The 13267-nt window shown below is 31.0% G+C and overlaps 1 protein-coding gene across 1 annotated transcript in view; it reads left to right on the top strand.

The window, feature by feature from the left end:
- The window catches only part of LOC119837692, a 76886-nt gene that overhangs the window by 39013 nt on the left and 24606 nt on the right, over window positions 1-13267 (top strand). Inside the window, exon 2 of the mRNA XM_038363423.1 lies at window positions 12637-12702. Within this exon, the coding sequence (XP_038219351.1) occupies window positions 12637-12702 (66 nt within the window). The remainder of the gene's footprint in view (window positions 1-12636; window positions 12703-13267) is intronic.

The following is a 13267-nucleotide window of genomic DNA, read 5'->3' as shown; positions in this document are numbered from 1 at the left end:
GTAGACAGCTGGACAACTGGAATAAAATATAGGCAACTTTTTATCCCGGTATTCCTATGGGATATAGACTTACTTTACTTAGAAACCGCGGGGCGTAGGTAGTGCTTTATAAAATTTTGAAAGAATGGAAAAAATTCGATCACGAGGCGAGATTCGAACACACGTTTTTTGCTAAACCGTAGCGATAATAAGATATTAAATAATAAGGAAAGGTCCTTTGGTGTATAAAATTGAGAAAACTTATCTCAAAAATGTATTTATAATGATACATCTATATAATATATCATTACATTAGAATAACAATATTAAATCTATCAAAAGGAGTAAATCTTGTGAGATGAGAGAGGTTTTGATCAAATGATAATAAAGAGGTTCGCTGGAGATTTATCTAACATTGTTACAGATACAGCTCTAACAAACTGTACTTATGTTAATAATTTTTCCAAAATCATCTCAGATGAAGAGAAACTCACGCTTTAATATGTATTCATAAACATATATGAAAAAATAGTCTGTAACATTCATTTTAATCGCTTATCGCGTTGCTCAATACCACAAGCCAAGTAGATATTGACAAAGTATCATCAAGAAATCATCAGCTTTGTATGAAAAGACACTCGGATATGACTCAGTGCACCTGGGCTTTGTGGTTGTTATCAAAGTATCAAGGGATTACACGCTTCTACTTCTCGCTGGAGCAAGATATTGTTACTAGCATTAAATTAATTTTTCTAGAAGTAAATACATTGATGAAATTAGATTGGTAAACATATATGTATGGTTAAGTTTAAACACAATGTTTCAACTGAAATGTAAGCTGGTTAAATGTAAATTTCTTTTCTTTATAAAATGAAGTGAACTTTACGAGATTTGGGTCTGACATTTAGACATAGACATAGACATAGCGATAGCCAATGCGATCAAATTCCTCGAATTTTCACAATATGGAGGTGACTTCTCTATTTTCAATACCCCTTATCTTTATATTTATTTTTCCATCAAGAGTGGTATAAAATACAGAGCCATAAACGTCTAGTACCATCATTTACACACTGGAATTAGTACTGCTTTAAAACGTCACGGTAATAAGTATATAAACAATGCCGTGTCAGTGTATTACATATAATGTCTGATTTATTTATTAGTGTAGAATGTTGATGATAACACATCGTGGTCAACACGAGAGGGTAACGGTATGAAACGGTATCGTAATATTGCGGTATACACTGATTACGTCAACTGAGCTGCAGATTTGAGCAATTCGGTATACTTTTATGATTTGGACAGATCATTCTAGAACGTGTGTTTTGGGTTTGAGTGTGTTCGTTCATGTTTTGGTGATTGGGGAAGGAATGGTTGTTTGTTTGAAACGACATTGTGGGAAAATGGAAATGATTTTATTTATTTAACGGGCTTTAACACATTGGAAATAAATTTTGTAATGCAAATATAGAAAGAGATTTGAAGAAAATATTTGCTGTATTAAATCGTTAAGTTAAAGCTAAAACGTGATAGCATAATCGTGATATCATAGCATAAAACACCAAGTCTCTTCCCGCCGTCTGAGTGTCTGTATAAAAATAACAGACAGATTTGATAGAGGTTCTTTTTAATAGATAGTTCAAGTGGATTGTTTATATGTATCATAACATAGAAAACGGAGGGTAGGGATTTAAGTCCAAATTAAACGCGTGCGAAGCCGCGGGCAAAAGCTAGTTAACAATATTTGATATGGAATTAGCATTCTAATGCAGGAAATAACTTTTATTAGAATTCTTTTGCCAAGCCTGAACCTATGCATATTACGTAATAGTATAAGAATTTAATTTATTTACATCTATTGGCCAGTTAATTTATGTTTAATACCGTGTTTTGTGTACATAAATATTGCATTAGTTTAAGGCGAGGCTTATAAAAATATCTTTCAAAGACCATGGTTATTTTATATATATATATATATGAATATATACATATATTTTTTTTAGGTAATATCGTAAGCATTTATTATTTTTATGGGAAACAAGATTTTGTCCCTCAGAGTGAATAAATAAAAAGCTTCTATCAAAGAATAGCCTTAAATAATAAATACATAAATCACCACGGACGGCACCGCGGTCCACACGGCATCATCAAAATCGGTTCACCCTGTAAAGAGGTGCGAGGCAACAAATACAAAAAATACCGCCGAATTTTTCCTCTTTTTTGAAAGACTGTCAAAAAATTCGATCCCGAACAAAATGTGGAAAATCACAGCGAATTTTATCATAACATTTTGGTATGCCGCAGAATTAATATTTATGTAGGTGTGTTAAATAATATAGCACGAGTCGGAGCAGGAAATTAATACCAGTTTCTGTATAGAAAGTAAGGTTCTTTCGAGGTCATTTATTGCTATGGCGCTATTTATATCGGGAACGTGAAATTTTATTTAATTTTTTGAAATGCCGACCGGATTTTTGACACGTCTATTGGTGAGGATAATTGTGTAGACGAGACCAGTTCTAAGTGAGAGCTTGACTAACTATGGTGTTTTTTATAGAAATTCTCAACGAAATCACTAGAAAATCTCCGTGAAAATTTCCATGGTAATAAAATGGTATACGCTAAAAATAGCCCTTGTACCCAGCCTCCTACCTATCTACAACACAAGAATCATATCACGATTGATTCATAGCTACGTGAAAGGAAGACAAACAAACACAATTTCGCATGCGTTAAAGTGCGACAAACACACACACATCCTTACAAACTTTCGCATTTATAATATTAGTACGATTATTAAATGATATAAATATACATATATAATCCTAAAAATTGCAATTATGTACTTTTACATTTTTAACTACACTTGTATAAATATTTTTTGTTTTTTTAAAATGACTAGTTATCTGTTAATATAGATTTATTATTTGTTCATTAAACGTATTTTTATTGGATAAATATTATCACACTATATTGTTATGTATGGAATTAATTATTTAATTTGTTATTTACAAAAGATTAGTATTTAAAAATCTATTGGTTATTTAGATTCATAATACCCAAGTACTAGGAAAACATAATTTACTTGAAGTGTCATCCGCGGCTAATAAATTATTGTGTTCTTAATGTGAAGGTAACATCTCAGATATTTTATTACGACATAGAAGTAACAATTTAATGTAATTTATCAAAACCTTTATTTCGATTTAAAAGGATTTTATGTAAAAAAATCTGTAATTTTTAAGCATCTACTGTCATGTTTATTTAAAAAAATACGCCTATATCCTCAAAAAAAAATGCTTTTTATAACCGCCAAAAGTGCGGTAAAGAATAAAATTCGCAAGCGTTTCTGATATTTAATTATATTGGAATTTTTAATCTGTGGTGAAACATTAAAATATTTTTAATTACAGAGCATTATTTTTAATGCGGTAGTTACGTACGTGTTTAAAACGTGGGTAAAATAAAGCGAGCATCTAACACACTTAATAATTACGGTAGGTTGTTGTGGTTGACATTTAGAAAGGTTATCTGTAATATTTATTATGTTAATTTTAATGTAATGAACATCAATTGAGATTTTTTTTAAATTATTTCTAGAAAGATATTTTTAATGACCTTAGAACCGTTTCTATGGTATACATAGAATTAATAGGCTTTCTATGGTAATGGTACCTATTAAACAAATAGTTTTAAGCGTTTTTACAAAAAAAAAAAGATTATAATTCTTGTGAACTGGCTGGTTATGATATAAAAAAGGTAAGCAATACATCAAAAGCAACTGTTTCCAATCGTTTAGTTACCTTTCATCGGTCTGTACAAACAATAAAACAGTTATTCACAGACTATCAAAATCGAAAGTGAGGTACGTGTGAAGAGGACAGAATGAACGCAAAGGGGGTCAAGTGAAAAGCGCGCGAAACAGGTTCTAAATTTGAATTCGGGCGCGAATACAGGTTGTTTTCTCTCGTCACGTGTCTGACAACAGATAACAATAAAAAATTGTTTCGTGTTAAAAAAATGGTTTTGTAACTTGTTATTTTTTAGCTGTTTACTGATGAAGCGGTTAATGTTTTCCTGAAAATCTCTATTAAATTTTATTTTATGTAAGTCGGAAGAATTATTTTTCAAAAAAAAAAATCATTGCATAATTATTGTTGTACCATCGTCTTCATAAGTAGTCAATAATTGTATTACAGTAATGTAGGTCAAGATCTGGCTATATCTGCGGTAAATCTGTAACCTTTTCATTATTAACGTGTCCAGTTTTATACTGATGGATTAAATTATAAACTTGAAGTAAACAATTTACTCAAAATGATATTCTTTTTTGGTCACAGCTATTTAATGAAGAAATTAATAAAAAAAAGCATAAAACTTTAAGAATTTACAAATAACCATGATGTTTTATATATTTTGCAATAATTGTTTAATGACTATTGATAAATCATCCACGATTCGTTTAAAATTATGTAAATAATCTTTCACCATGACGCCATTGACCCCTGATGAAAGTGTCCTAAAATAATGATTCTATAATCGATAGCCTATACTTGACATTCGTCACTTGGTCTGCAGATGTGCCACCGAAATTGAAGCCTTATAAAAAAAAAAAACAAAGTTAAAAATACATCGCGGACTTGTATAATTCTATAAATTAAAGGATACAGAAATTAGCATTTTATTGCACGAGAATAAAATGTATTTTCCGAAATCAATCGAATAGTTTTCTAAAGAATTTCATTCATCACAGACGTGATCTGTTTTACCTAATTTAAATTTCGAACGCAGATTGCGAATGTGATTCGATTTTGAATATAGAACTTTCTTTGCAAAATGTCGAATAACATTCCACACGTTTCGCTTTCAAATAATTGAGAAAAAGTTTGTATATATTATAATAATATGTGGAAAGTAAAATGTTCGTAGTATTTTAAATGTAACTCGTATATTATGTTAATTTTGTTCACACATATTATTTAAGAAGTGAGGAGCGCTCATTGAGTCTACGAACAATAGTACTACGCATACATTTGTAAATCAGTTTTAAATACGCAATGTGTACAACGGCATAAATCTTTATAACTAAACAAAATCGATTAGTTAAGATTCGTTCCATATAAGCACACACGGTGAAATATATTTAACAATAGTTTACATAAAGAATTTTTCTACATAATTTACTTCAACAGAAGGTCAAACCACTATCTTCTTTAGCTATAAAATAAGAAAGTTTACGAGCATAATTTTTAAAGATTTTATATAATAAAACCGTATTTAAACAGCATATGCTTATCAATATTCTACCAGTAACTATCTTCTTATATATAAAATTCTCGTGTCACAATGTTAGTCTTTATACTCCACGGAAACGGCTTGACCGATTCCTCTGAAATTTGTTAAGCATATTGGGTAGGTCTGAGAATCGGCTAACATCTATTTTTCATACAACTAAACGATAAGAGTAAGGCAGAACAGCGTTTGCCGGGTGCAGCTAGTATTTATATAGATATTGGTAGAATAAGAGGTTATATAGGTATTATAGGCTATAGAGGTTACATAAATTTGAATTTCTTTTCTAATTTAGAGATCTCTAGATCTACAGAACATATTTAGAAAATCTCTTCCAGAGTTGTTTTTATACATGATCCTTGAAAGCTATATGTACAGGCGAAGCCAGGGCGAACCGCTACTGCATTATAAACACGAAAGATTGTAAGGGTGTATGTAGTATACCCAAAAGTATGAATAAAAAAAGTTTTCATGAACCTGAGACTTGCTACAGCGAAATGTGCTAACCATTTCGCCATGCCTATCTTATTACATTAGACGTAAACATAATAGTACAATATCACTTATCGCTTTGGGCGTGTGAAAAAATTTTGGGAGTGGATTCTTTACTTTCACCGATTCTCACTTTCTTTGGAGTTTAAATTCTTTTATTGTTATCGTTTTTAGTTCTGTTTATGATAGTGAAAGTAAGATAGAAACATTATTTATATTATTTATTCATAGCTAATTTATAGCGATGGTATGCAAATGGTAAAAATCTTAGCTATGAGTTAAAAAAAGCGTGCGGGTTTTTATTTTGTAAAATATGCCTGTTTCAATGTGAAGTGATGTCTTCATAAAAAAGTAGTCCCAACTAAATATTTAGTTTATATCTGTAACAAATTTTTAAATCGAAATCGGTTGGAAATTCAGCGGTTTAGGGGTGAAAACCTTATAATGTACATATATAAAGTTTTTTAACATTTATAAGATCAGTAGGGATAAAAATCTTAAATAAAAATATTCTTGTCATCGTTTTTCTAATAGCATTATTTTACCTGAATAACAAACTATGTAACTGTTATGGCTCAGTGGTTGGAACATCGGACTTCAACAAAAAAGTGGGGGATTCGAGACTGCGAGACTGGAAGAGCGAGTAAGAAATAAATTGATTTTTCAAGCTATATATATATATATATATATATTACTAGTGGAAAACGGTAAAGGTTAATCTCTTGAGGAATCCAACATACGAAAATCAAAAGCTCGACGGCATCTGCCAACTCGCACTTGGCCACCGTGGATTCAGTCCCGAACCAACACAGGAAGCTATGACCCTGCAGTGCATTATTACAGGGCTCCTGATGATAATGATGATTATAAATCGATTTTTTCCTGAATCTCACATATCTTTTACTGTGTGTGTGAACCTTTTTTATTAATGCCATTGTTTTTTTCACACAACAGTTGAAACGAAACACTAGTATATGAAATATTAATATATGCAAACGACCGTAAGTGGGCTCCCTACTTCCCATGTAATTATGTATTCTGTGAGACGATATTTAGAATTGTATTTGCGTCTCTGTCACTCAGTGAAGAAAGAGTAGAGTGGAAAAGGGATAGCAAGAACGTGAATATTCGTTGTAGAATATGTATGATGTTTGAAAAATTACGTCGTGAAAATTAAAGAAAATTATTTTAATTGAATTAAATTCATATTTTTTCCGTAACGTGAAAGAAAGACAAACAAACGAATAAATATATATATAATATCAGTCACTATAGTTTTATCAGAAATAGTCATTTTCGGGCATTATATAAAGCGCTATTTAATTTTAAAAGAAATAAGTTACGAAAGTAATTAGATAACTTAGTTGAGACACTTAAGTTATATTACTTACAGTTTTTAAGTAGATAATTATTTGATTCTAATATTATTGAAGCTATTTACTTAGTGCTAACCTTAACTAGAGTTCACTTGTAACCGTATCCGCTCTACATCATGCAATAATTTTATCAATTCTGACGTAACCGTTTCGAAACTTACGGTAACGTAATTTGTGAACTATCACTTTTTTGAAGTATGTAATTTTGATTTAAAATATATAAGGCCGGTCTCACAGGTTCGGGATATGATCTGTTTAGTTTATCTGTCAATTTAAATCATATAATTAGAGTCCTAATTATATGATAATAAAGTTTTTATGTAATAAGCTACCCCTATCCAATCACATTATGATTATTAATTGATTAGACGTACCCTGGCTATATTACTAATAAAATGACTTACTAATAAAATTATAATTGCTACTATGGCAAAATAGTGAAAGTGTATATACGTTTCTCTGTCAATACTGAACAGCTGCATAAATACAAAGTAAGAACGAATTTACTATCCATTCAGTAATCTACGAAAAAGCAAAATTGTTTAGCATGATTTAAAGTTTGTTTAGGATGATAAAAAGTTTCATCAAATTCCGACGAGCCATTTAGACGTTAACGCAAACGTTAATATTGTACACGCGTGTTTCACCAATTATGATGATATAGTTTTTAGTTTTAAAAATATACGAACAACAGTTTTCTATTTTATATTTAATATTAACAATTTTAATTACTCCATTACTTATTCATCAGCATTATGTAAATTTAAAGTAATTAAAATATATAAATCTTCACTTATTAAACAATACACTAGATTGGTATTTTATTTATATTTTTTTAAATAAAAATAGATTAATGACCTAACATCCTGATGACTCACATTCTATGATATGAGATAAAACCTGGTCATCCTTGACGATTTTACAATCCGGATGTTCGTAAACCATTATAATAATACTAGCAAGTCGCCTGGTTTCACACGGTTTCCTTGCAATAGCTAGAATCATAGTAACAGCATAGCCGCTTAATTTGGACAAAAAATAGTCTAAATTTACGCTGAAATTGTATAGTTTCGAAGTTTTATCAAAACCGTTGCAGCGGTTTTTGGGTTTTTCCAAATTCTTTTTATCAGATAGTATAATGTCCTTTGCTATGCTAATTATATGCTAAAATAGATGATCCGAAATTTCCTTTCTCGGGTCTCAAGCTCCTATCGAAATCGGTTCAGAAGTTTAGGCGCGAAGAAGAGACAGACGGAGTTACTATCGCATTTAATATTAGTAGGTATATATACTATATCCACACAATTAACACTTCACAATTAAAAACTAATAGTCGGCAACATATTATATAATAATAGCAAGATCTATAAAGATATTCGTTGATGACTCACAATATAATTTATTCCGTGTCTAAAATGTCCACCTTATGCCCATTATGAGCACTAGGTTGATTTTAGGGTTAAAGAATAAGCCTAGCGTACATTCTCTTATAATGAGTTGTGATTCGAAACATTTCAAAATCGGTCCAGTAACTTGAGTGATACCGGTTTTCAGGAGGCTTTCTAAGTGATTGGACGACCTTGTTCCGTTTATCATCTTAGATAACAAGCCTTTCGTATATATTGTTTGTTTAATTAATATCTTGTAGTAATATTGTTTGATTAAGTATAAAAGTGAAGTCCCGTGTCCCCTAGTGGGGTATGGGGCAGATGATATACATCTGTTTCACTGATCGATTTTCTTTACGGACAAGTAGGTGATCAGCCTTCTGTGTCCTATCATACCAAGACATTTTTTTTTGTGCGTCCCCACCGGGAATTGAACCCAGGACCCCTCGGTTCTACGCTCACGCGTTAACCACTGTACCAAGGAGGTGGTCAAACGGTTGATTAAGTATAGTATAGGTATATTAAATTAATTATTATGATTAATAAATATTATAATTTTTAGTTTTATAGCATTGAAATGCTTTATAAATGAGAAATTTTGTAAGAATAGAAATTCAATTACTGTGGCGGGATCACGGGCTGAGAGGCTAGCCGTTGCTACGGTTTGGCAAAAAGACGCGGGTTCGAATCCCGCCTCGAGATCAATTTGTATATTAGTTTATTGTAAGGAGGACTAAAAGAATAATGAAAATAATTTTTGACCATTTCGATTAAGTTATCAGATTCGTTTACCATGTATTTTTGAAAATAAAGTAAATAAAAAAGAGATAATCACTATAATACTAATATTTATGAATGTGTTTGATTGTTTGGATGCTTGTCCGTCAATCACGCTGAAACTACTGAACGGATTTTGATAAAATTTGGTATACAGACAGGGTATGAGCTCACTTGGGTGATAGGATACTTTTTATCCCGATTAAGTGCTCTCTTGGGATAAAAAAGGAATCTTGATATCCGGCCAGAGTCGGAACGAACGTCTAGTTTAATATTTAATGAGGGAAGTTGGAGCAAAAATTCCAATGGAAATGAAAAAGCTAAGTTTTCTTAAACTTCCATCGGTTAGCTTCAAATGTCGTAAACACGATTTCGCATTCGACGAAACGCTTATAGGTGAAAAATATTTGCGTTTCGCAAAAAAATCTCTCACGATTAAAATCACATAATGGCCGGGACGCAACATTTACACAATGCGACTAACTATATATCGTTGCGACATCGTGTCGGACGCGTTGCGTTAGATTGTGATATTTTAATAATGTAAAAGTGACAAATTTTTGATTCTTTTATACTTCTTTAAATGCGTTCGCTTTAGTTGGCAAAAGCAGAACTATCATTGGATCCAAAACCCATCCAAACCCAAAGAGCAGTCTTAAGCAGTAATTAAGGCATGTGCGTAGATATAAATATTTCTAGGTTCAAACCCAAATCCTAGGATACTAAAGTCTCGATAACTTAAAAGTCGCCCCTAAAAAATCGATTAGATATACAAAGTAAATATATTCCCATATCACAAGGGAACATGTAATTTAAGCATTACTAATGTCTGAACATAACATACATACAAAAAGTCTCATGTTTTGTCGCGTATTTCATTCAAGTTTGCCGTAAAGGGTTTTGGGTCAGAATCGTAAAAGTCAATTGTTTCCATGAGTTATTTGCTGACTCGTTCACACACACAGCTTTGGCTAAAGAGAAGATGCAAAATGTTATTTATAATAAGGATGTGAAATATATTTTTGCTTGACAAAAAAGCATATATTCATAATTTTATTATGAAAAATCAACCGATATGTAAACTGACAATCCTACTTGATATCTTTACTTGGCTATTCTGAATGGTTTTAATATTCTGTTGTTTTGTAAAAAATATAACGGATTAACGAACCAATAACTATTCCAAATAGGATATTCATTTATTAACGTTGATGTCATTACATTAAATTAACAATTAACTGAAAATATAGTTTTTTCGTAATTATAAAACATCCTTACAAATAGCGCTATAATATTTAGACTCGCTAAGCGCTATAAATCAAGAAAGCAGTATTTAGAGCTTTTATAAGCTTACATGACTCAATGAATCGGTTAATTTTCAATTTAACATGAATTAAAAATGGCAATTAATAATCAATAAAGCTCTTATATCCAATATCTCACTAAAAACTAGCATTCACTGTATAAAAGACCTTGCTAATCCAAACATTATTTACTGTACAGTTTACAGAACCTATAAATTACATTGTCATATACTCCTTTATAATAAATATCAAATTCCGATATCACAATATCATCACTTACGCCTGTTGCGCGTGTTTCTAAGTGCAACGACTTCACCCAGTGACATAGTTTTTTATCTCTCTCCCACTTATAAAAGGGAAATAGGTGCATATTATCTATCTCGTTTACGCTTGCATCATTTCATGGATCAAGTATGGAAAATGCTTTCGACATAGAATCTACTTAAAAAGAGAAATATAATTCAGTTCGTAAATATTCGTATATATGTTGCATAACTAACTAGAAATTGTTATACAGTTTTTGGTGTCACCAACGTCCCTGAGGAGGAGGGACCTTGGTCTCCTCTCCATATTCTGACAATGGCATACTACCAAACACAAAATATTAAAAAAAGTATTCCATCAGTTCAACAAATAATAAAAATAACATATTAAGAATCACCTTCGTTTTTGGGAACGTCGGTTGAAAATAGTTTATTCACAACCGATATAAGCGCTATAAAAACTTGAACGTATATTTACAAGCCGCAATGAGTAAATTCAATATATTTAAAAAAGCGAAAGTCAGTGTTTAAACATTAACTTAACATACTGACATACATACTTGTGTTTTATGTATATACTAGCTGCGCCCCGCGGTTTCACCCGCGTAAGTCCGTATCCCGTAGGAATATCGGGATAAAAAATAGATGTTGGCCGATTCTCAGACCTACCCAATATGCTTACCAAATTTCAGAGGAATCGGTCAAGCCGTTTCGGAGGAGTATAGAGACTAACATTGTGACACGAGAATTTTATATATGTATATATGTATATGTGTATATACACCTATACATACAATAAATAAAATAAAAAAATACTTAGTATTTTCTCGACGTATGTCGATGTAATTCAGTTTTTTAAATTGTAGTGCTTTTAATTAACAGGATTCAAAAAAAAAATTCCACAACATATTTATCAATTCAACTTAATCCAACTCAGAGTTACCAAGACCTTTTAAGCGAGTCTATCAAATCTAAGTCAGTAGGTTCGATGCTAAGCGAATGCAGGGTGCGTACTGACCCAGTAAGAGTTCCTGTCGGTAAGGAAGCATACCAAAGTTTTTGTCTAATTGTATGTCAGCTTTCTTTCACCTGATATTATACTTACACTGCATATAAATGACAGTCTAGGTTTAATATTGTATTGCAAATAACAATTATGAACATTATATAGACTTAATTATAATGTTTTCTTTATATAATTGTTATGCTGTTAGTTCTAAGAACCTCTTGATAAAATACAAGATTATACAAAATAAGATATTATATTAGAAAAAAAACTTCTTTAACAAAAGTGGATAACAATTGAGTCTTAGATATTTGAATTACAAGGACAATGACAATTTATTAAAAATTCATTGATAGGTAGATACTTAATTTTGATTCGGCCTTGCTGTCAACTTTCCGTACATCTAGGTTATATTACGACATTCATAAGTAATAGAAAATTAGAGCAATTCAAATTCTGTAGATAATTGTCTATGGTTATAGCGGCCAATAATCATTAAAACTAATCAAGATAGCACGTGTGCAGTCAGATCTGCTCATCCTAATGTTGGGTCAGAAATTCGTTTCGACATACCTAGATAGAACCACCGAAGAAAACTTTTTAAACTTTCGTTCTAAAATCAATTGTTATGCTAAGAATATTCTATAAGAAGTGTCCAGTAAAGTCAGAAAATAATCTTTTTCAATTCAAAGGGAATTAACCATAATTCCACGTAGTTAATTATAATTCATTTAATATTTATTTTATCTTTTACAGATATAAATGATCACGAGCCGATCGATGCGACTAGAATAAAAAGAGAAGGAGTCCCGGAGAATAGGGGTGAGTTTTCATTGCATGTCATAATACTATTACAAATACAGGTACAGATACAAAAAATTATATAGTGTTTAGCTCTATATATAACGTTTAGTTTTTCATATAAAAATATTGATATCACAAATATATTGATTATTTCAAATTATATTTCAATTATCTGCGCCTGTATAAAATTCTGTAAAAATATTGCTTGTATTATATTTTTCTAAATTTTCTCTAAAATCTTTCTTATTTTCCTATAGTCTTTCTTACTATTTGTTATCTGTGTTGTAGTTGATGGTTTATCAATGTAATGTTTCGTATGCTTATGCAAACAAAACATGAAGCTCATGAATATCTCAATAAAAGGAACAAATTGAAAAATCATCAATCACATGTAGCATTCATTACTTGTACAAATTTTAGTGCTAACTAGTATTATTATATTGCTATCTATAAGCATACTTTTATTATATTCTATCTTTATCGCATTATTAATTGTATGTTTTTTCTTTCTCTTTCAAATCTAATCCTCGGTCGGGGTCTCCGAACTCAATGGACTTTGTAAAATAATAACGCACCCTCCTTC

This window comes from Zerene cesonia, chromosome 28, assembly GCF_012273895.1.
Source record: "Zerene cesonia ecotype Mississippi chromosome 28, Zerene_cesonia_1.1, whole genome shotgun sequence".
Lineage (NCBI taxonomy): Eukaryota > Metazoa > Arthropoda > Insecta > Lepidoptera > Pieridae > Zerene > Zerene cesonia.
Note: the sequence above shows the minus strand (reverse complement) of the source record. Positions and strands in the feature narration are given on the sequence as shown.